The sequence below is a fragment of the Electrophorus electricus genome, chromosome 14 (genome assembly GCF_013358815.1).
Source record: "Electrophorus electricus isolate fEleEle1 chromosome 14, fEleEle1.pri, whole genome shotgun sequence".
Classification (NCBI taxonomy): Eukaryota; Metazoa; Chordata; class Actinopteri; order Gymnotiformes; family Gymnotidae; genus Electrophorus; species Electrophorus electricus.
The window spans coordinates 9696917-9718303 of NC_049548.1; the positions used below are offsets into that span (position 1 = coordinate 9696917).

A 21387-nucleotide genomic window follows, 5' to 3' on the forward strand; every position below is an offset into this window, starting at 1 on the left:
ATATAAAAAAAAGTCCATTTTTGATGTTCTTGTACAGGGTTTTTTTTAATGAACAGGAGTAAATTGAATATTTAATGCTGTAGTCTGTGTTAGACAATATTTTATAGGCTGGTAAAGTAACTTATAGTCTGTTTTAGTCTGTGTTAGGGAGTATGTAGACTTTGTCAGACAGTAATCTGTGTTAGAGTAGCCTGTAGTCTGTATTAGTCTGTGTTAGAAGTGAAGGAAAGGAAATGGGGTGTTACAGCAGCTTCACATCTAATTCAAGGAATTCTGTGACTGATTCAATGACTAATGATTTTGGTGGACCGCCCACTTAGAAATAAACACCCAAGCAAATAAACTAATTTATTCACCATTTTTGTTGTAAGATTTTGTTGTAAGATTTTGCTCTAAGATAACACAATTACAAAGGACTCCAATACAGCACAGGAAAAAAAAAGGGAGGAAAAAAAAAAAAAAAAAAAAAAAAATCACACTAAGCATCTCTGTCAAGTGCATTGCAGGCGGTACAGCATGACCAAAACAAACTCTCCGACTGTGAGTAAGACAGAGATAAAGACCCAAACAGGAACAAAGAGGGTGGCACAAACATGGATGTCTGAAAACTGTAACCTGACCTGCGTGCGTGCGTGCGTTTCAGACAGACAGGGCGCATACTACCCAGGCACAAAGGCCCCAGTGTTGAGCAGGAGGGCTCCTCAGCTGCAGTCCCGCCGCACTGCGTCCGCCTGCAGGTCCGGACAGGCCCGCCGGAGCCCTGAGCTCCGTCAAAACAAGCCCCGCAGCTGTTTACTCAAACACCGCATTCCACATCTCACACCCCTGCGCCATTACCTGAGCCTGCATGCGTGGGCGCACGCACACACACGCAAGGTAGGAAGGCCAGGGGCACAAATCACCTCTGACACATCGCAGTCGAACCCTTCCCGCAGAGGAAACAAGGAAGTTAAGATTGGGGATGATGGAGGTGGAGGACATGCTGTACCTGTAGGCAGCTGAAAATGTGCATTAGTGCTGATCCCAGGCAGTAAAACCTCCTGGGTGGAGTCTCCAAGCCTGATATCCAGCAATGAAGCCAGGCACACAGCAGGCTTTGAACTCAAAGCACTGATATGAGACAGAGAAATAGCTAGGGCTCCTCATGATGATATGTGAGAGAGAGAGAGAAAGAGTGAAAGTAAGTGTGACAGTGTGTCTGCACATCCAAGACATTGGAGAGAGACATGCAGTGTGTATAGCCGCTGTAATCAACACACACCCTTGCTCTACTGGTGCAATAAATATTGTTAAATTGCAAATGCAATACATTTAGCGAAGGAAGGTTATATTTCATTATTTCATTGCTTACATCTCCAAAATATGTCTTCTCTGGTTTTCTTTATTCACTGCGTCCTAGGAGCAAAATTAACCTAGCCACCTTTTCAGTCCTGTCTGAAGGAGAAAGGAATCTGTATATAGAGCAGAGCTTTAATATATACATTTTATTTACTTTTTGTTGTCCTTCTCCACACTTTTACAGTTCATAACGCTATTAGTCACTTTGGCAACAGTTGCTAATTACAATTAATTCAGTTCAAAATGCAATTTAAATTTGAGAGAGATTAAAACAGGGTTAGAGAGTGTGAGAGAAAGTGCGAGTGAGACAGAAAGAGACAGAGAGATCGAGAAAAATGGAGTGGGGATGATAAAACCTTGCTTGCCCACTGGTAAATAGGAAATGACCTCTTTGTCCCATGGTTTCTGTCCTCTGCTACACTCAGCATCTAATGTTCCAAAAATCAATCAGTCCATAGAGCTATGGTGCCATGGTGCCTGCCTTCCAAAGAGAGACACAACATAATCTGTATCCTCTCTAGCTTCATGTGTTTCTTTTGGCTATTTGGAGCACATCATTAGAACATGTTCATCCAAGACCCTACTAGAAGCTGAGCAAAAATATAAGAAAAAGAATTAGAGAGGAAAGCGAAGGGCCCCTTCATCAATGTGCCAGAGGCCGGATTACAGGGCACTGGGTTAACACCAGAGCAAAGGTGTGGCTGGACCCTACACACGCGTGCACACAGACCGACAGACACACATGCACACTTTTGCCTTGCTTTCTTTCGCCTTCTGGCATTCCAGAGTTTCTCCAGACATGTGCAGTGTGGCAGTGACATAAATCTCTCAAACGCGTCAGGGTCGGATTTTTGCAGTTGAGAAATGTTCGTTTAAAGCTGTTGAGGAGAGAGTCCCAAGGCCCCTCCATTAAGCTGAGCGTAAAATACACAGGGTGAAAGCGTTTCATTTCAGATCTTTGATCACCTCGCAGTTTAGGCCAGGCGCCGGTGTTGTCAAACAGGGTCCTAAACCATAATGGAGGAGGAAGCTGGTAACATAAACACTGTTTAACACACACCAAAAAAAAAAAGCTCCTGTGAGGTGAGAGTCCATATTGCAGTCTCTCAGAGCACGCGAGAGTAAGCGCGAGAGTTAGAGCACTCAGAGAGACGTGTTTTTCTCCCCCTCTCTCCAGACCAGTAAACTTGAGGAAGGAATGCGAGTGGTGAGGCCAGCACACAGGCTACTTTTAAGCGAGCCTGTAAGAGCCAGGCCAATTTGTCACAACGCGTTGGCTTCAGCACACCTCCACAGCTACGGCAGCCAGATATTTACTGGCCAAAAAATAAATAAATAAAGCTTCGTCGGCTTAGAACAATGAGACTTAGACTTAGAAAATCAGACTTAGAAAGGCTTGGGAGAATGAGACTCAGAAAAGCTTGGGAGGCCTACAAGAGAATGAGACGAATGCACATATGAGTACATACGAATGTCTAAGTGAGGAGCACAGGCAGCTTTTAGAGCATGCTCCTCTGAGGGACCTCAATAGCTCAGATTACCCCAGGAGCAGAGGCAGCCCCCCTGACCTAGACAACCCCCAGCCTCCCTCCCCGCAGCAGCGTCTCCCAGCTCCCACGTGTGCTTCATTCTGGCTGTCCGTCGCAGCGGAGTCTGAGGTCTGGCAGTGCGCAGGCAGTAATGAGGCCCTCCAACCGCAAGCTGCCAGGCTGTAGGCCGCTGGGCTCCACACCACACCCGGCCTCTTAAAGAGACAGCGCCCCTGCTCCCGCTCCAGGGCCTGCACCATTTCCTGCCAGGGACTGGAGGAGTGAGACGCTGGAAGGACATCTCTCAGGAACAGTGGACGCGTCGCTGCCACATGGAGGAATATGTGCACTGGCCTCTAGTTTTGCCTGAGCTTTGACGGCAGTGGCATTAAAAGCCACTTAAGCAGGAAGAGCTTTCGCTCTCTCTCTCCCCGTCGCCGTTTTTTCATTTTCTCTTTCTCTCTCGCCTTTTCCATCTCTCTCTCTCTCTCTCACATCTTGGGTTTAGCCACATTAAAGAGGAAGGCAGCACAGGTAACTCTGGGGTGCAGCACCAAACTCAGTAAAGCTCGGAGAGCCAAAGGTGAAGTGGGAAACGCTGAGAATGCAGACACAAGAGGCGTGGAAACTTCACACCTTGGTAAACAGGATATGCCAGCTGTCTTATCACTGTTGTCAGGGAAACGTGTCATTGTGACACCCCCACACATAACCACAGCATGTACTATAATAATCAAACAAAAAGCCTAAAAAAAACCCCCCAGCATGAACCAAATCCCCCCCCCCCCACATGAATGAATATGATTGGGGGGGGAGAGAGAGAGAGAGAGAGAGAGAGAGAGAGAGAAAAGGTGAAAATAACTCATAGATGCAGAGCACAGAGCTAGAGGAATGTTGGAACAGGAAATGATGCAATAACTCAGCCAAGTCTCTCAGAGTCTATAATCAACCGAGCACTCATTCTGTCGAGCACAGACATACAGAATCTCCCAGTGCCAAAAGGCTGAAGAACATTTCAGATTGTCCATTAAGCCCATCAAAATAACTTAAAAAAAACAAGCATGTATAGTAGAGGAAAAGCTGATTCATACCAGCCACTGTCAAAAATCTTACACAGTCCAGGATCATAGGTAACAGGAAAGAAAGAACAAATGTCCATACTTTCTAATCATATGACAACCAGACAGATAGGACATTTGTCCACGATGGGTATAAACGAGCCTGAATGCTGAACCGGGCTCCAAACAGGAGAGTTAACACCAATTCAACACTAATAACTCGGTGCTTATAATGTTCATATATTTCAGGACTGGAGCTCATATTTTCTAAGAAAATACCCTGTTAATAATCCTTTGCTATTAGACTTGTTTGTTAAAGATAAATGAGGGAAAGAAGAAGAGCATGTGGAAGACAGGGGCCATGACAGTCCAGTAAAACAGGATGGCTTTACTAAAGCGAGACACCTCCAGAGTTACGCTTCCTACACCTAGACAGGGCAAGGGCCAGAACACTGAGGGAGCAGTGGGCTTTCTCTACTGTCCCGCCCCCTCTCACTCACACACATGTAAACATGTACAAAAACACACATACAGAAATGTATGCATACACATCCAGATACACAAGCCCCCCACCCCCCACCCACCACACACATACACACTTCCATGCACATGTGTGCATGGACAACACACATCCACACACCTCTTTTGGCCTTAGTTCCTCCATTTCTGTCCCTTTTGAATTTGGTTTCTGAAACACACTGAGTATTTATGGTGTTTAGTCCAGGGTAATGACCATCAGGCAGCGTAATACAGGAAATGGTTGAAGTGATGGGGAAACGCGGAGCACCAACAATAGAGTCAACAAGCTTCCTGTAGTAGTGGCTAGGCAGCTGGCACACAGCAGGAGTAGGGCGTGGGGGAGCGTGCGGTCATGCGGCAGGGGTGAGCAGGAGGGGGTCTTGAAAACAACAGCGTTAACACGACACACAGCTCCTATAATCCAACTATTATGGAAGGGCAGAGCTACAACTGTAACAAACCAGGGGCTGAAATGAGGAAGAATAAAATGGTGAATTACACCATGTCTCCAATTCTTTGCAAACAGCAAGTGTGTTTTTACTGTGTTAGGAACAAGTAAAGATGTCTTAACACATCGAATTCCATAATCAACTCGAATGGCCAAAGGGGTCATCGTTTTGAGCATTTGTAATTTGCTTATGTATAGAATATAAATAACAACAATAAAAAACTGATGTTAGAAGACTGACCAAAAGAAATGTCAACGTTATTTTCATTGTTTTTAACAGATGTTTTTAGAGGTAAATCAGATAAAGCCACTCATTGCTAAGGTAGCATTTGATGTGCTTGAACAGCCGGAAATCAGTTAGACAAAGCACCGCCAAAATGCAGTTCAAATGGCTGCTATAGGCTTTTGCAATAGAACTTGAAGTAGAACCTTTTTGTGCTTCATTAATACTGATCTCAACAATACCAGACTAAAATATTCACCGACATCATAAAATTTAAGGAATGGAAGATATGGGTAGCTTAATTGGGCAACGCCATTACATCTCAAAAAGCTCAAAAAAGACCATCTTGGCCGTTCTAGTGTGGCCGTGGCTGCAGAAGGTCGACCTACACGGGGTCAGCTTCGTTTAGAGAGCTTCCCCATACCATCTCCTCCTCTCTGTGAGACCTCCTCCTCTTTAAGTCAACATCTACTGAATTCAAAAGTGCCAAAAAGCTCCTCGCCCATGAGCACGTGAAAACTCCTGGCGACGCGCCCCGAGATCGACTGCGCCAGTCGGGAGGAGGCGCCTCACTCGGAACCCGCTCACTGTTAAGAGGGGACCTCTGCAGTGTCTGCTGGTGACTGCCCTCCATTTGAATGGCTTTGACCATATTTACCAGCAAGAAGGACGAGCTCCCAGCATCCGTTTCGGCAGCCATCCCAGGGCAGGATGCAAATAGCAACAGGGTAATAGTATTTTGGGAAGCATGCTGCGCTCTCGGGCCAACGGTGAAGTGAACGCAGGGTTAGCACGGCACAGAGGATTGGCCACGCTAACACTCAACCAAAATAACTGCAGCAATTCCATCAAGGGAGAACCTCTCCCCCTCCCTAACATACTTGGTAGGACGACAGAAAACCCAATGACTAAATCTTGCTCCCACACCCCAAAGGCCTGTTTATTACTCTGGGTGTATGCTATCAAAAAAGTTCAGAGCTAATGAGCCTGGAAGCTTTCAGTAATCAATTTCAACTTCAAAAGCTAAGAAGAATTTAATCTCCATCAAATCTGCTTTTCCCATCAGGCTTAGGAGGTCATAATTCTAGTTCTTTTGTACAGAAAACTCTCTTTTCTTTCATGGCTTTCCTGTTACTAAGAATAGACACTGTTTAAAACTCCAAGAAACTATAGCCAAAAATAGGGTGGCTTTTGGAAAAAGGAAAGAAATAAACAAACTCATAAACTAAACAAATACAGGCAATATTATCTGTTTTCATCACCGAGCAACTAAAACAGAAGAGATACTGATACTGAGTAGGATAAATGATCAAAACTAGTCCTGAAGTCTTGCCGTCTGAGAAATGAACTGTCATAACAAAACCAAAAATTCATTATAGGATAGAAAGTGACACGAGAACCATAAAGGCTCATACTGCATTCAAAACCAGGCCACTTTCCATTAGCTCAGCTCCTTTATTTACACATTTAGTATACAAAATGGAAGAGTTAAAGTAGGCACAGAGAGTCTGCTTTTGATGGCACAGGCAGTTGACTTAAGGGCCTAATCAAACAATGGCACCCTTAAAATGCTTTTTAGAGATAATGTGTCACTTTATCTGAAGAAATACAATAGGACTAGTTCACTTTTGCCCACACTTTTAAATCTACAGATATCTGTCAGCTCCAACTCTGCCCCCTCCAGAGATCACAAACATTGAGTGACAAGAATCACACAGAGCCTCCCTAAATACATCCTAACCCAATACTTGCTTAGCTCTCTCTCCCTCCCTCCAAATGGCCCAATGGGTCATTCACAACTAAACACATGGAGACGAGAGACTGAGATTAATAGTGGGTAATCCACTAAGTGGATTATTTAAATAGTGAAACAAATGTCTTCTGATAGCCCATAGAGGAGAACAGTACATTTTGATAGAGGCTTCCAAAGATGTATAGATTTCTACATTCAACAAAAAAGGAAGACAATCTTTTGACTTTGAGAGCAGGGAAAAATGAACAGAATACCATGAGACCAGGTAAAAAAGGAAAAAAAACAACAACCCTGAATTCAGTCTTTGTTCTCTGATGCATCAGTAGAACAGCTGTATTTTTTAAAAAACACCCATTAAAGAACTAAAAACTACTGAAAACAGTAATAAATGCAGGGGAGAATTCTGCCTCAATTTGAATGATCGACTTCTGCCCATCACTTTATCCGCCTACAACAGACACCTCTACCTTTCTCTACTCAACTTACTCAAAACCAAACAAAAACATTTTTTAAAAAATGCTAATTTTCTATTGCAAAGACCCCCGCTGCCTCATAACACAATGCCCCAGAGCAATGACTGAAGGAGTTGAAGGGAGCTGTGACATGTAGCTGCATCTTACCCTCGGCTTGAAGACAGAGCAAGAAGCAAGCTCCACAGACAATGAGGAAGACCCCATTGCTCTTCATCGTGTCGGCTGGGTGGTGAGGGGTTGCAGATGACTGGGTGGTGTGGCTGTGTGCTGCTCTAGCAAAGCAAAGGTGTTTTGGGAAGATGATTCTCTCAGCAGTGCAGACAGCAGGAGAGAGCGGTGAGGACTTCAAAGTCAAATCACAAATCTCTCTTGTTTAAAACCCTACAAAGAACAGAGAGTATAGTGATTAGTGGATCAAATATAGCACAGAGGCCTCCTGATAGACATGGACTGGACATCATTAGGACTTTAGGGTTAGAATTTTCTTTCTACAGGAGCTTGACCCCTGACCTTTGACAGCTCTGATGGAGTGAACTGCCAAGGGAAGTCCCAGACAAAGTCCAAACTTGCCTTGCATTAATAACAATGTGTCTCAGCTCCCATGTGTCTCCATGCAGTTAGTGGGTCCTATTGGCAGCTTGGGCCGAGGGGTGGGGCTCAACCAACAAGCACAGAGAGGGAACCTGGATGCGCCACCTTTCTCTGAGCTGAAACGGACAAAGAGCCTGACCTGCATCCTTCCATTCAAACTCTCCTGACTCCTCTGTAACAGGAAAACAAAAAGGAGGAGCTCCCACAGCTTGGGGAGGGTGCGATGTAACCCCTTAAGCAATAGGCCTCTGCTCAGACATTGTGCAGTATTGCGCTCCAACTTCAGCACTGTTTCTACCTGGCTACCTACTCAACTTCGTGGCACTTTTGTTTCCAGTGTAGATAAGGACCCAATAAAAAATAAAGCTACTGGTTTTAGGGTGCAACGAGTGCAGTGTAGCTCAGGTTGGATCAGGAGCGTGAGGCAGTGGGAGCTGGGTGCAGCAATGCAACAGCGTGATTATGGAACGCCATTTCCTCACACTCATGTGACACCCCTCCGACACTCACACTTCCATCTGTAAACAAGAGCTTCCGCTCCATACAGCCACTTCCTGAGGCACGAGGCACAAGCCACACACTGGACCCCACACTAACTGCCCCCTCCCCCTCCCCCGCACAGCTAGAACCGACACTGGCAGGAATGATACTGATACAGAAGCAAATGCCACCAATCCTTGTCGGTGTGGTATCAGAATAGATCAAACCTTTTCCAGCGTAACTGGATATGAATAAACCAGCCTAAGCTAAGGGGCAAGAAATGGCAGATGGACAACTTAATATGGAGTAATCCTACCGAGCGTGAACAAAAGGTCAAGATTCCAGTCAGCTAAATGACATGGTCCCTCAGAAGGTCTTTCCCTGAATTTCTTTAGCGCTCCACTCATTACTTTGCCTTAAAAAGTTGAAAGAACAGAGAAGAAAAAAGGGTGGAGGGGAATGTGGGTACCATATAGAATAACTGCCCCTTATAGCAAATCACTGAAGCATGGGAGGGGGGATTGCGGGAAGGAATTCCCACAATCGTCAATCACAGAAAGCTTGAAGGGGGGGGGGGGGGGGAGCGAGAGAGAGAAGAAAAAAAGAAAGAAAGAAAAAAGACGCTCTGGAGACAGAAATCTGAGGAGCTCAAGATTGAGTGGGGCAATTCTTCCCCCAAGGGATCAAGAATGCTTCTGAACACTGCAGTTTTTAGAATACAATTCACAGATGACTGAATCAAAACATGTTTTCATGTCTTAAGTGGGGCTAATCACAGACTCGATCACACCATTCAAGACTATGCTTGTCTTTAAAAATCAGTTCTAGGATAACTGAGCACCATCGACAGATAAGTGAAATGTGTGGTGAGATGTCTGAGTGAAATAGTGTGGAAATGTAAAGTAGAGCAGAAAAGCTTAAAAAAATAAAGATAGAGATTATTTCACTATGCTCACCAATATTTGGTAGACTTGACGAGAAGGGACATGTAACGGTCATAAAATTACATATTCCAATAATTACAGGAATTGAGGAATGTTACATGGAACAAAGCAACAAAACACTACTAACATCCAAGTGCAAGAAACTTTGGAAACTTAGTGTGATTACATATACATTACATATATACATGCACATGCATTGCATGGATCACTTTAGAGTCCTGTTTGTCTATGGAAAGCAGCTCTGTTATGGTAAATAAAAAGTTAAACAGTTGAAAAAGCTTCCCAAAATATTCCAGCCAAGTGTCTGTAGTTTTGACCAAAGTGCACTTAAAAAGCTCCTAAAGGGAACAAACTCAAATACAGAGCTCCAACAAAACCACAAGTGAACACCACAGCAAGGTCCTCCTGTGCAGCGAACAAAGAAGCCTAAACAAGCCCACAGCACTGAATTATCCATGAGACCTCCCTTCTAGCTCATTATCAGCCAGAAGAGCAGACCCAAAACCCTACAGTAGACATACACACTGGCCTAAACAAAAACTGCTTCTGAATTTCTGCAACATAAGGAACAAGGAAGTCTCACAAACACTTGGACATTAACATACACACCCACATAGGCCTTCCACTGCAACTGGCCCTACTGCCTGGCTCATAGATTGAGTAAGAGAGCGAGCGAGCGAGTGCAGTGTGTGTGTGTGTGTGTGTGTGTGTGTGTGTGTTGGCACGCTTCTTCCAGCCCCTCCTGGGGGCCCCTCCTTGCAGGCAGTCCAGCGCCTTGCTTGCCTCTCAAGGCATGTCTGCCAGCACGTAGAGCAGACTTGCCGTCTCCACTCTCATTGTTTGCTTGGCTGCTTCTGTGCCTCATCTCAGGCTGGATTAGCATAAGAATACTGAGCACTCCCCTTCCAAACCTCCCGTTACACCCCCTCCTCATCTTTACTCCTCTCTCTACTCCTGAGGCCCAGTCATGCTCGACTGCCAGCAAGACGCTGGCTCCCTCATATTTGCGGCATGTCCTCAGTTTATATCAGGGTCTTATCAAATGTTCAAAACACTCAGGGGGGAATTACCAGAGTCCTTGGTCTAGGACATCCTAATAAATATTTCCCATCCTAACAAGTATTTCAAGGATTTCACTGGGAAGTTACAAATTTTAATGTAGCAGGGTATTCAATTTTTAGTTAACTATCTGTCTCTGTGGAAACCCATTAAGGCTAGCAAGTTCATAAAGCTATTTATTCCTGTTAGGCATGATGCCAGCATGGATATGTTTGATTTTTCTTTTGGTTTTCTCTTGGTTTGTCTCCCGCATGAATTAAAAATAAAAGATATCCCAGCTGACACTGATCCAGAAGTCTAGACAAACCTCTGCAGCAGTGGCCTGCTGCCTTGCTCCCAGGCCAGTCCTCTCTGGCCCGCTTCGTTTCACATACACACAGTCTTGGTCTCCACCCTCCCAGCAATCTTATGCTTCTCTCTCTGTCTGCCGGGAGACGACGGTTTCTCAGATGCACATTTCAGCACTGCTCTCAGGGATTTGTCTTGCACTGACTAACCTTAAAGGTCTGACCCCTCTCTCTCTCTCTCTGTTTTTTCAAGTAACATGCATGATGTATCAAATGCTCACAGGGCACGTTGTTCTCTAAGTGTTATGAAAAGCCCAGGGTCGGAAGGTCAGTCTGAGGTGCTCTGCTCACGCAGCTGACACTAACTACCCTGGGCCCTCTCCAGATAAGACCTTGAGTGGATCCTGGGAAACTCTGCTCACAGGCCACTGTGGGCTGGCCAGCCAGAGAGCCTCACCCCAGTCTGTAATTACTCCATCCAGCTGAAAATAAGGCCATGCTTCAGCTCACGCACATGCTCCGACACATTCCAGCACCCCCACCCCCACTCACTAAAAACAGGGAGCTTGATAGTCAGGACAGAGCTCAAGCAAATCACACAGCCATCACAGGGAGACTCTGGGGATGGATGTAGTGCTACCCCTGGGCTACAAATGACACCAAAAATGCAGAACACCCTGAATTCTAGAGCACATTTTTTCACACTTGTGTCAATTTGCCCTTTGGGAGAAAAAAAGATGAATAACTGCCTGCACAATAAAAGCCAAATACGTATAGAACATACTTTAGACATTGTTGGAAAACGCTGTGACACTAATCATTTAAATAATACTGTCTTTTGTAGATAAGAAAGAAGTCAAATGCAGCCCCACAGTTCATTTATGACCTTTTCCATATATGAAAAAGCAGTTTCAGAGTTTTGGTGTCTGGATCAGCTGCATATCATCAGTGGAACACTGTCTCTAAAGACTTCATTCTTCATCATACACAATAACCAGAGGCATTCTTCCATACCAGTCTGCCTTCTCTCAGAACACAACTATTGTGGCCCTGGGAACGATCAGCCACGATCTATAACGTGGACCCGTTTAACGAGAGTGCATTACCGACTGCCAAGTCACGCATCCTAATGCACACAGACCTGTGAAAGCATTCAGAGAAAGAACACGCACATTCAGAAGAGCTCCCTCCCGTGTACAGACACGCGTGTCATCTGGCTGCTTAATGAATCTGATATTGTACAGCTAGCTGGTTAGGGTGGAGAAAAGAGCCCCCCACCAACAAAACTGATCTGGTGTTGTTCTGAGATTTGAGACGCCACTCAGTTTCAGGAAGCAGAGGGGCTGACCCTGGCAGAGTTGGAAGGGGTGGCTTTTTTTTTCCATTACCTGCCCAAGCATTCCAAGGGGGACCTATGATAAAGAGACCTTATCTTGTGTTGCCAACCTTCCTTCTGCTAAAGTCTTTTCCTGCTCTGAACCCAGGAGGCGTCAGGGGCTTTCTGATGCCCCAAAGTTCAAGGAAACAACTGTGCCTCTCACACTAGACACAACTGTTTGATCCTACATCCAGCAACACTGCAACATTGAAACTCCACCCTTGCCAGCGCTGCCTCCATGACTTTATTCTCAACAGCAGAGCACATCTTAGACACTGGACACACAAAAGCCAATGACTCTCATCCGGACAAGGAGCTTACTGGATCTATATAATCACCTGTGTGTTCATGGCCAGTATATTCTAAGCGACAGAACGATAATAGCAAAAAGATGATGTCATCTTGCTGTAGAAGGAGGATGGTGTAGTTGTGTGTAAAAAGACTTGAACCACACAGACCTCACCCTGATCTGGCTTTCTGTGTGTGGTCTGCGTGTGTACGTGCGCTGCAAGCTCCACAAGGGAGTGGCTGTATTTATGAGCATGTGGGACATGAGTGGAAGTGTGTCTAAGGTTTATAAACGCACAAGTGTAGAGCGGAGTGGCAACGTCGTGCTTGTGCTGCAACCACAGTCCCGATGAGGAAGCAGGAACATGCTGGAAAACAGCGAGGGTCCACAGGCGAGGGTCCTGCTCAGTCTGTCAGATCACATGGCCTCATTCAGCTCCACTTCCTCTACAAACATGTGGCTGCAATTGAGTGTAACAGCCCCTCCCCCAGGGTTGCCATCGCCATCACACAGACCCCGTGTAAACATCCCAGGTCTGCACGGCTCACTAAACCACACTCCAAAGGCCCCATTGATCCACTCGACTAAGCCAAACCTAAACTTTCACTGAGGTCCAATCAAAACGGAGGCCTGTAAATTAACCACGGTAATTCTGAGCAGAGCAGCCCTGGCTCTGTGGCCGCAGGGCCAGGGCAGCCATGAGCTGGGTCTGCTTTGCATGTGGTAAACACATCCCTGATATGACGTGGAGGGGGGGGGGGGGGGGGGGGGGGTTGTGTGTTTGAGATTGGCTAGAGGCTGGGGGCTGATCTGGACTCTGACAGCACAATCAAGCTCCAATAATTATGAAACAGGAAACCCACTGATTGCCCAGGTCTGTCTTTGTTTGAGACGCAAGGTTAGGGGTTAATCCGCCTTCGGGACGGCAGGCACGAAAAGTGCAACAGGGCCTCTTTAGCGCCAACTCACGCAACCAAAAAATAAGAAAATAAAATCAGTCATATTGGGGGAGAGACATGTCTGGTCCAGAGTGGGGCCCCATCAAGGCCGGGAGGACCACATGTACACAACACTGTTACACAGTTTATTACTGAGCTTATCCTACTATATAACAAATTCATATGGAAACAAAATTAGGAGGTCCTCTGAGGAGTGCAACAGGCCCTCCAAAGAAAGTTAAAGTGACATGCTTTGGTGTGGAGTACCAATGGCCACAAAAAACATTGGTAGTATAACTCTGTCTTGTACAAAGAGGCCAAGCTTGAAAGTAGAAAAAAAAGGAGAAAATAAATGGTATGACTGAGATAAAAAAAACAAAACAAAAATACAAAAACAAAAACTGAGTTGTACATTAAAGAGGGCAGTGGGGTCTTACCTGACAGGGCAGCCAGTGAGGGAAGGTATCATGCTTGAGGGGACAGGGACCAAGCAGCCTCATGGGTGGCGGCGGTGAAGATGCTCTGTGCTGAGGGAACTTCAAATGAACACCTGCTGGACCAGGTTGGCAACAGACCCTCACTTCCAAAGTGGAACTGCATGAGATGTTGAAAAAAAAGCCATATAGCATTTAAGAAAAAGATGAAGCAAATGAGTTGGCATACTTTAAAGTACATCAATCTTTGGACAAACCAAAAAAAAAAAAAAAGAAAAAAAAATTGTAAAAAGAAAAAAAAAAAGAAGGAAAAAAAAGAAAAGAAGTGACCTTGAGTTTGAGAAAGGCACTATATAAATGCAACTATTATTATTATTATTATTATTATTATTATTATTAACAACCACCACCACCAAACAGAGATCCTGTAAAAGGGATTAAGCTATTGTGACCATAGAATTTTCGATTCTGAGGTCAAGAAGTCAAATTATATGCTAAACATGTTTGGTATAACATGTAAACATGTGATATATTAAATAGGTAAAATGTTTTATTTATTTGTTTTAGTGAAGGTGAGAACTGCTAAGGAATATAGTATGTCAACAGTTAAATCACCAGTAGGCTAACCAACAGTGAAAACATTTACTAGATATTAATGGAATGCTCATCATTGTCTGAGATCTTTTTTGAGTGAGGAAAAACAGAGTAATGGAGAGAGACACTCAGAGAGAGAAAAAGAGAGAGAGAATGTTGGCACGGAGGGGAAAAAAAGCAAGCCGGAAGATGAGGGACAGCTGGACAAAGTGGGAATCAGATATTTGAAGATGTCATTGCCACTGTTAATTCCAGAGGGTTTAGTAAAGCCAAATGAACGACGTGGATGCATACAAAATATATCTGGAGGTAATATAATCAAAGAGAATGATCAGCCATAGCCCACTGAAGCAAAAGGCCATGAAACGAGGTCACTGTGGTTCACTGGGACACCTGCATGGGGATGTGGAAAATAAGAGGGAGGCCTGAGCAACTTCTGCCCACTAATTGCTCTCTGCCCCCTTCACTTTCAGAATGATATTTAAACTTAACGTCCCCCATGTAAAGGAGTACTTTCCCATTAAAAGCTATTCTAAGAGCACAGGTTATAATCCACTCTCAAGCTTGTGTTAATGTATTGCTGAAACACAAAAGCTTACGTTTCTTAGGATACTAAACTTTGGAAAGCCAACCTTAAACAAATGAGCCAACCTCTTAACATCCAGTCTTATTATTCCATTATTAGGTGGGTCTCATACCATGTAGTAACTACCATGAATCATCCACTAACTATACCGAAGCGTTGTTGTTGCAAGAGGGGGCAGTGGTGGCTGGTTATTTAGGGTGCTTGACTTGAGTTTTGGAGGTTGCTGGTTCGAGACCCGCTGGGTTGTTGCTGTTGGGCCCTTGTGCAAGGCCCTTTACCCTCAGTTGCTCCTATCTAGGTTTGGTTTGCCTGGCAGTATCCTAGCCCACACCCGTTGATGGTGTGGCAGTCAGCAGTACCTTTTCTACTGTGTGTGTTGTTGCAAGAGTGATCACACAGAGTGTGGCCCCAGCAAGAGGTTGAGCTTCTCTGAAGGTTTCACTATCAGAGGAGGGAAGACATGGTCAGATGCAAAAGGATTCATCATTGATTTTTTTAACTAAGTCAAAAAGATATACACCAAGCTCAACTCTCATCTTGGCAGCTTATTTACTGCGAATGGTGAGACTATTTAAAATGCTTTCTGATCTAGGACTGCACCAAATTTGTGCATGGATGACCAACCCCTGATCACTCAGTAGATAATCATGTCAGCCCTTATCCTTGGTGTTTGGCTTCTAAAGGCGAGTGAGGCTAAAGTGAGATGAAGCTGGAAAATTGATAAAAGGTAGGTGGTGACCTCTCAGTGTTTTGAGCTCACATTATCATGGCAATACTGGTGCACCATCTAAAGTACAGTACCTGCTCCTATTCATTCATTATGAAGGTTAATGTGAGACTGCACAAAGCTACTGCCATTTAAGAAAAGAGACACTACATTAGAAAGACAGCTCTTCACTGGAAATGTTCCACCTATTCACATAATGATAATTTTATGTATAATCATAGATTAATTAGGTTTATTCAAACTGGCATAAAATTACTACTGGACAAATGATAAAATAATATCCTTAGCTTCTTCCTCTGAATGTCAGGTTAAACTGTACATATATTCAATTTTTATTAAAAACACAAAACTAAACAAACATACTGATACTGCATCATATGTTGGTAATGTTAACTCGTATGAAAACCGTTATAAACATGTGACAAAGATAGGTCTGCATTATGATGACCCAAGTTATTTGTCAGGTAAATCACACAATTTGCATAAGCACTCACAAAACACTTAGAGACCTATGGGCTTGGTTAGAATTTTAACACAAACCAACAAACAAATAAATAAATACATTTTAATTCAATTGCAACAATAATTACCAATCAGTATGTCATGCAGCCTTTATTCAATGTCAGCAACCTCAAGGCATAATATATGGCACTCTCTTCATATGGTGAAGCCATACTTTTTAATCAAGAAGCATAAAAAATGGATATATGGAAAAATCACATCTAGTCAAAACAGAATATGATTATCAAATAAAAGTTCACATTCTGTACTTTGCAAACAAAATCCAAAGACATCTTACTGTTAGATTAATGAGATCAGATGGGACTTCCACATCGATTTGCTGTGTCTTAATTCAGTACTTAAACCCAGTGCCAGGAAATGTTTTCCTGCCTCTCCAAGGGAGCTGGCTGGGCTTGGTACAGGGTGGGGGCTTATTGAGGACTTTTATGGAGCCTTGGGTTCAGGTTCATTAGTGCAGCTAGCACACACACACACAGACACTCCAACAATTATGCTGCATCAAGCTAGTATGGATATTAAAGACAGCCACCACCTGCAGCCCACCTGACCAGAGGGCGAAGAAAGCTTCAATGCTATCCTCCTATTGCTTGAATTTGTCTATCCAAGGGAGGTCCCAGCATGGATGATAGTGAGTGTGTGTGTGTGTGTGTGTATATTCTACATGCTCCATTTCACACAAAGTAACAATACTTTTGACCCACAACCTTTAGAAAGAAAAATACTGTTGAAATAAAAAGTGTCCGAAATGCCCCACAGTGGCAAGAACAGAGGGACTTTTGGCAATGAAATACAATGTTGATTCAAAATGAAAGAAAAATCCCATTCTTGAACTAGAATTCAGGTGTGAAGAGAAAGTTAAACTTTCAGTAGTATAACTGTTGAATAATTAGACAGAAGATAAAGAAAAAGGAAAAAGATCATGTGAAAACCTTTTGAGCTTCTCTGAAGAGGCATGCTGAATGAAATAGGTTTGAGAAACCATTACACCACCCTGCAATACCAGCAATGACAATGTCACATTATGTAAGAGTACTCTGGGAATAATCGGAATCTGAAACAGCGAAAACAAAGCAGCGATATTGAATTTTACTGCCTGCCTTTGTCTCACTCTTTCAATTTGGTCCTTCATTTAGAGCTTCTGAAAAGAGGTGCTATTTGGTTGCCAGTCAAACACAAGCCATTTGTAGACTCGATGTTCATTAAGATTTCCCGATAGTATTCAGTGAGAAAAAAAAGCCACCAGGCCAGGAAGAGCGTGTCCATCTCTGTGGTAAAGAGGGAAGTAAACAGGTAGGCTATTGCTGCAATGGATGATAAGATCTGTCCAGGGCTCGTATTAGCCTCTATTCACTGCCTTTACCCTAACCCTCCAATGGCTCATCTTATTTCAGGCAAGGCACAAAACCTACAGCAAATGCATGCAGATGCACTGGGTTACAACTTACAACCAACAGCATGTTGCCAAGTCCTTCTGGTGGAGACATTTGAAAACAATAGCCTTTATTAAGCCTGATCAGACTACAAAAAGAACACAAGTGGCTTTAGGTAAGTGAAATGCTGAAACAGAGCAACAGAGAGAGATAAGAAGTAACATGACTCCTGGTCTCTCCTCCTCTCCCCAGGCCAGAAGCCCCTCCCACCAGCCATCCTGTCCTCTCTCCATGCCGAAGCACCTTTAATGGCCAGGAGAAAGCCCAAAGGCCGAGAGTGCAGCGCACGTCATCCACAGAGCGAGCAGACCACTTCTTCCCTTTTAAAAATGGCTGTAATGATATATAAATAAAGGCGGCCTGCCTCTTATAGAGGAAATTAGATTTGGCTCCCTGCTCTCCTCCTACTCCTGGTTTAACTGTGCTCAGACAGAGGACCTTCTCTGGCCAATAGCTCCAGGAGCCTCTTAAAGATCAGTAAAGGAATCATTTGCCATATGAGGAACTGAGGAAGGGTCACCAGGAAAGAGCCATGTCACGCCTGTGTAGGAATGAGGTAAACAAGTTGCAACAAAAGAGAAACAGAAGTGGATAGAAAAGGCAGGCTATAAGTCTCAAGTAGTGCCTGGGCATGTTCGTGGCAGAAATTATATTAGTGCAATTTGGAAGCCCTAACTATGGCATTAAAGACAAAACTGACCTTCTAGTCTAAGATCAGGGGAAATGACCCATATCTGAAACATACAAACATACAGGAAATAAAGCCCATCTACTCACATGTGGCACAAGTAGCACCATTACACCGAGAACCAAGAGACACTGAGGGGATTATCATCGGAGAAACCCATTTCACATCATTTGTGAATGTGAGTGTTACAAAAAGGCCAAGCTTATTATTCGCTTCTATTGACATCCAAGCAATGTTAAATAACCTCATTGTTTTAAAAAAAATAAACAAACAAAACAATATCTTGACAAACAGACTTAGTTCTGTCATCCAAACCACACATGGGAAGTTTACCCTCACTCAGACACTGTGCTAACAACAGAGCTGAATGAGGAGCTCCCACGGTTAATGCCGGGTCAGTTAATTTTTTGATCAAACACAATGATTGCCAGATGATTACTGGTCTGAATGTCACACAGTGGGTTTCACACAGTCATGAATGAGCATGCATAGTGAGGACAAAAACCACAAAGAGAACATGTAACAGATAAGTCAGTGCAAGAGGTACAAAGCCACAGTCTAATCCCTGTGCACACACACACACACACTTCGACAAAAAACAGACATACTGCATTTTGAGTTTGACACTCATCACCCTCATGCCTATTTAATATTATGCACAGATGTCCATGAATTGCACACTACAAAAATTGGCACAATTCCACCCCCCCCCCCTTAAGTTCTGTTTTTTGTTTTGTGTTTTAACGGCAACTCATAACTGCCCTAATCAGCTATGAGTTTTGAAAATGACTTCCAGATCTAAGTATCTCAGAATGCCAGTGTTTACTTGACGGCCTATTCATATTCACTGCATTGAGACAGAAAAAAATAAACCATACGCATTAAAGTCTGTTTGTGTTTCTGAACACTGGCACAAAAAAAGAAGGTTTCTCTGAAAAGCCAGGAGGCCAACACAGCCCACTTTCCCCCTCACGTTTCTCCTATTTTTCATAGGGCACAAAAAAAAGACCCAGTACAACAGTGAACACAGACAGATAAGATATAGACACCGTAGCCTCACTTTTTGTTAGAAGATTTACCTCTGGCTCCATTTGAAACAGCCCTTGGGACTAATCAGAAGTCTGTTCACTGTCTGTGTGCAAGAAAAGACCAAAACGCAAATTTACCAAGACTCAATATGATCAGCTGTCTTACATCTATACAGATGCCTGCAATATCTTTGGCATTACGTTTAACAGGAACCTGATGGGTGGTGATATTCATCACTAAAGCATTCTCAATATTTGCAGGTTTCCACATATTTACAAGACGTACAAACATACAGCACAGATTTTGACTTGGTGGTGTACTAAAAGCCCACACCAAATCAAAAGGCCTCTTTATCCAACCTTTGTTTGTTTGTTTTTTTTACAAAGAATATCTATTTTTGTTGATGATGGCAAACACGCAACTTAGCATCCAATTATCGTTAGTGACCACATACATAAATTAGCAATCGAGTGCGAACAAATGAGAACAACGTGCTTTTCTTGCATATTTGTTATGTTAAGATCTCAAACTTGTTTGATCAAAACAATCATTCAATCTGTCCTCCACTTGCTTGGGACGGACCTTGGGCTTTACGCAAAACACTAGCAACAAATCCACAAATAACCCTTTTAACGACTACACCTTTAAAACACACTTCGATTTTATAAATAACTATTCAGTATCTTAGGTGTCTTATAGTCATGCAAAAACTAAAACTAGCACAGGCCCAAGTTTACTAAAGAACAGAGTACGTAGTAGGCCTACAAGTATTTTACACGTTGCAGGTTAGAACTTTGCGTTAACACGGGCACAGCAACAACTGAACGCTGCTTCACCACATCAAACAACACAAACTATTCAACAAACAAACAAAACTGTAAAGTACACAGCTCATTATTTCAGGTAATTCGACACTATTTTGGAAATATACTCGCTGAATATGATGATTTAGCTGCCACCAGACATGAATGCATTACACTGGAAAAGTCAGGATATTTGGGAACTAAAAGGCGATATGGCTAAACGTTATAAAAGGTATGGTTGCTGACGCTGTACAGTCAGATTGTGGCACACGAAAAGTTACATGAAAATGACGACGTTTAAGAGACAAATTGGTAGAGCTTACACTATTAACGTAAAAACTTCTTCAACAATGCGGTTGCTTAGTGGCGTAGTTCACACGTTTGCTTCAACACTTTAATCGTAACTTTAAAGTTTTCTCTCGGAAAGAAAATTATTGAACACATATCCGGAATTCCCACTTACCTATTTTGTGAATTCACACCGACTAATATCCTTAAAATCAGAGATCGTCCAACTCGGTGATCGACGTCTTATTAATTATTTTACAATCCAAAATGTAGCTTTAAAGCAGTTTTAACCAATCCGTGTTGAGGTTTTATTCAGATTCTATGTCCCTGCCGTTTTCTTTTACTAGTACTGGAACCACATTCCTCTCTTGCGCGTAACGAGATCAGTCCTGATTGAGTCCTCCAATCAGTGCTGTCCGGCTGGGGCGATAGTGGGTAGGGGATGAGGGGAGAACGACTCGAAGGGCGTTCGTCCGTAACCAGTGCGTCAGACGCCACCTTGTGTGCAGTTTGTCACTGTATCTATATGCTTACCGTGCATGCAAGCTTATACAAACATGTAACTTTCTCCTTTCAGACAGGTAGATAAACTTTTATTTGAATGAAGTTTTAATTATTCACAATAAAGGCGTTCAGTAAAAATGACCGATTTGGCCAAAGATTCTAGATGTAATTCTTAAAATGTAAATTGCATCTAACCAATCGGCCCTAATAATATTAAAGCAATTGAAAGGTGACGTTACAATGTTACAATGACATCTGTAAAGGAATGGGATATATTAGGCATCAAATGAATATTCAGTTCTTGAAATTGATGAGTTGGAAGCAGGAAAAATGGGCAGGCATAAATATCTGAGTGACTGACACAAGGGCCAAATTGTGATGGCAGAAGAGCTCCTCTAGCATAAATTTCTGAAAATGTTAATGCTGGTTATGATTAGAAAGGTGTCAGAACACACGTTGCAGCTTGCTGCGTACA

General features: G+C 43.4%; 1 protein-coding gene across 1 annotated transcript in view; it reads right to left on the reverse strand.

Moving 5' to 3' along the window:
• Positions 1-20808, reverse strand: part of bmpr1ab (bone morphogenetic protein receptor, type IAb) — a 26401-nt gene extending 5593 nt beyond the window's left edge. Inside the window, exons 1-3 of the mRNA XM_027002712.2 lie at positions 20584-20808; positions 13745-13901; positions 7489-7722 (exon numbers count right to left, since the gene is read on the reverse strand). Coding sequence (XP_026858513.2) covers positions 7489-7555 — 67 coding nt within the window. The 5' untranslated portion in view covers positions 7556-7722; positions 13745-13901; positions 20584-20808. The remainder of the gene's footprint in view (positions 1-7488; positions 7723-13744; positions 13902-20583) is intronic.
• Between the last annotated feature and the right edge of the window lie 579 nt (positions 20809-21387).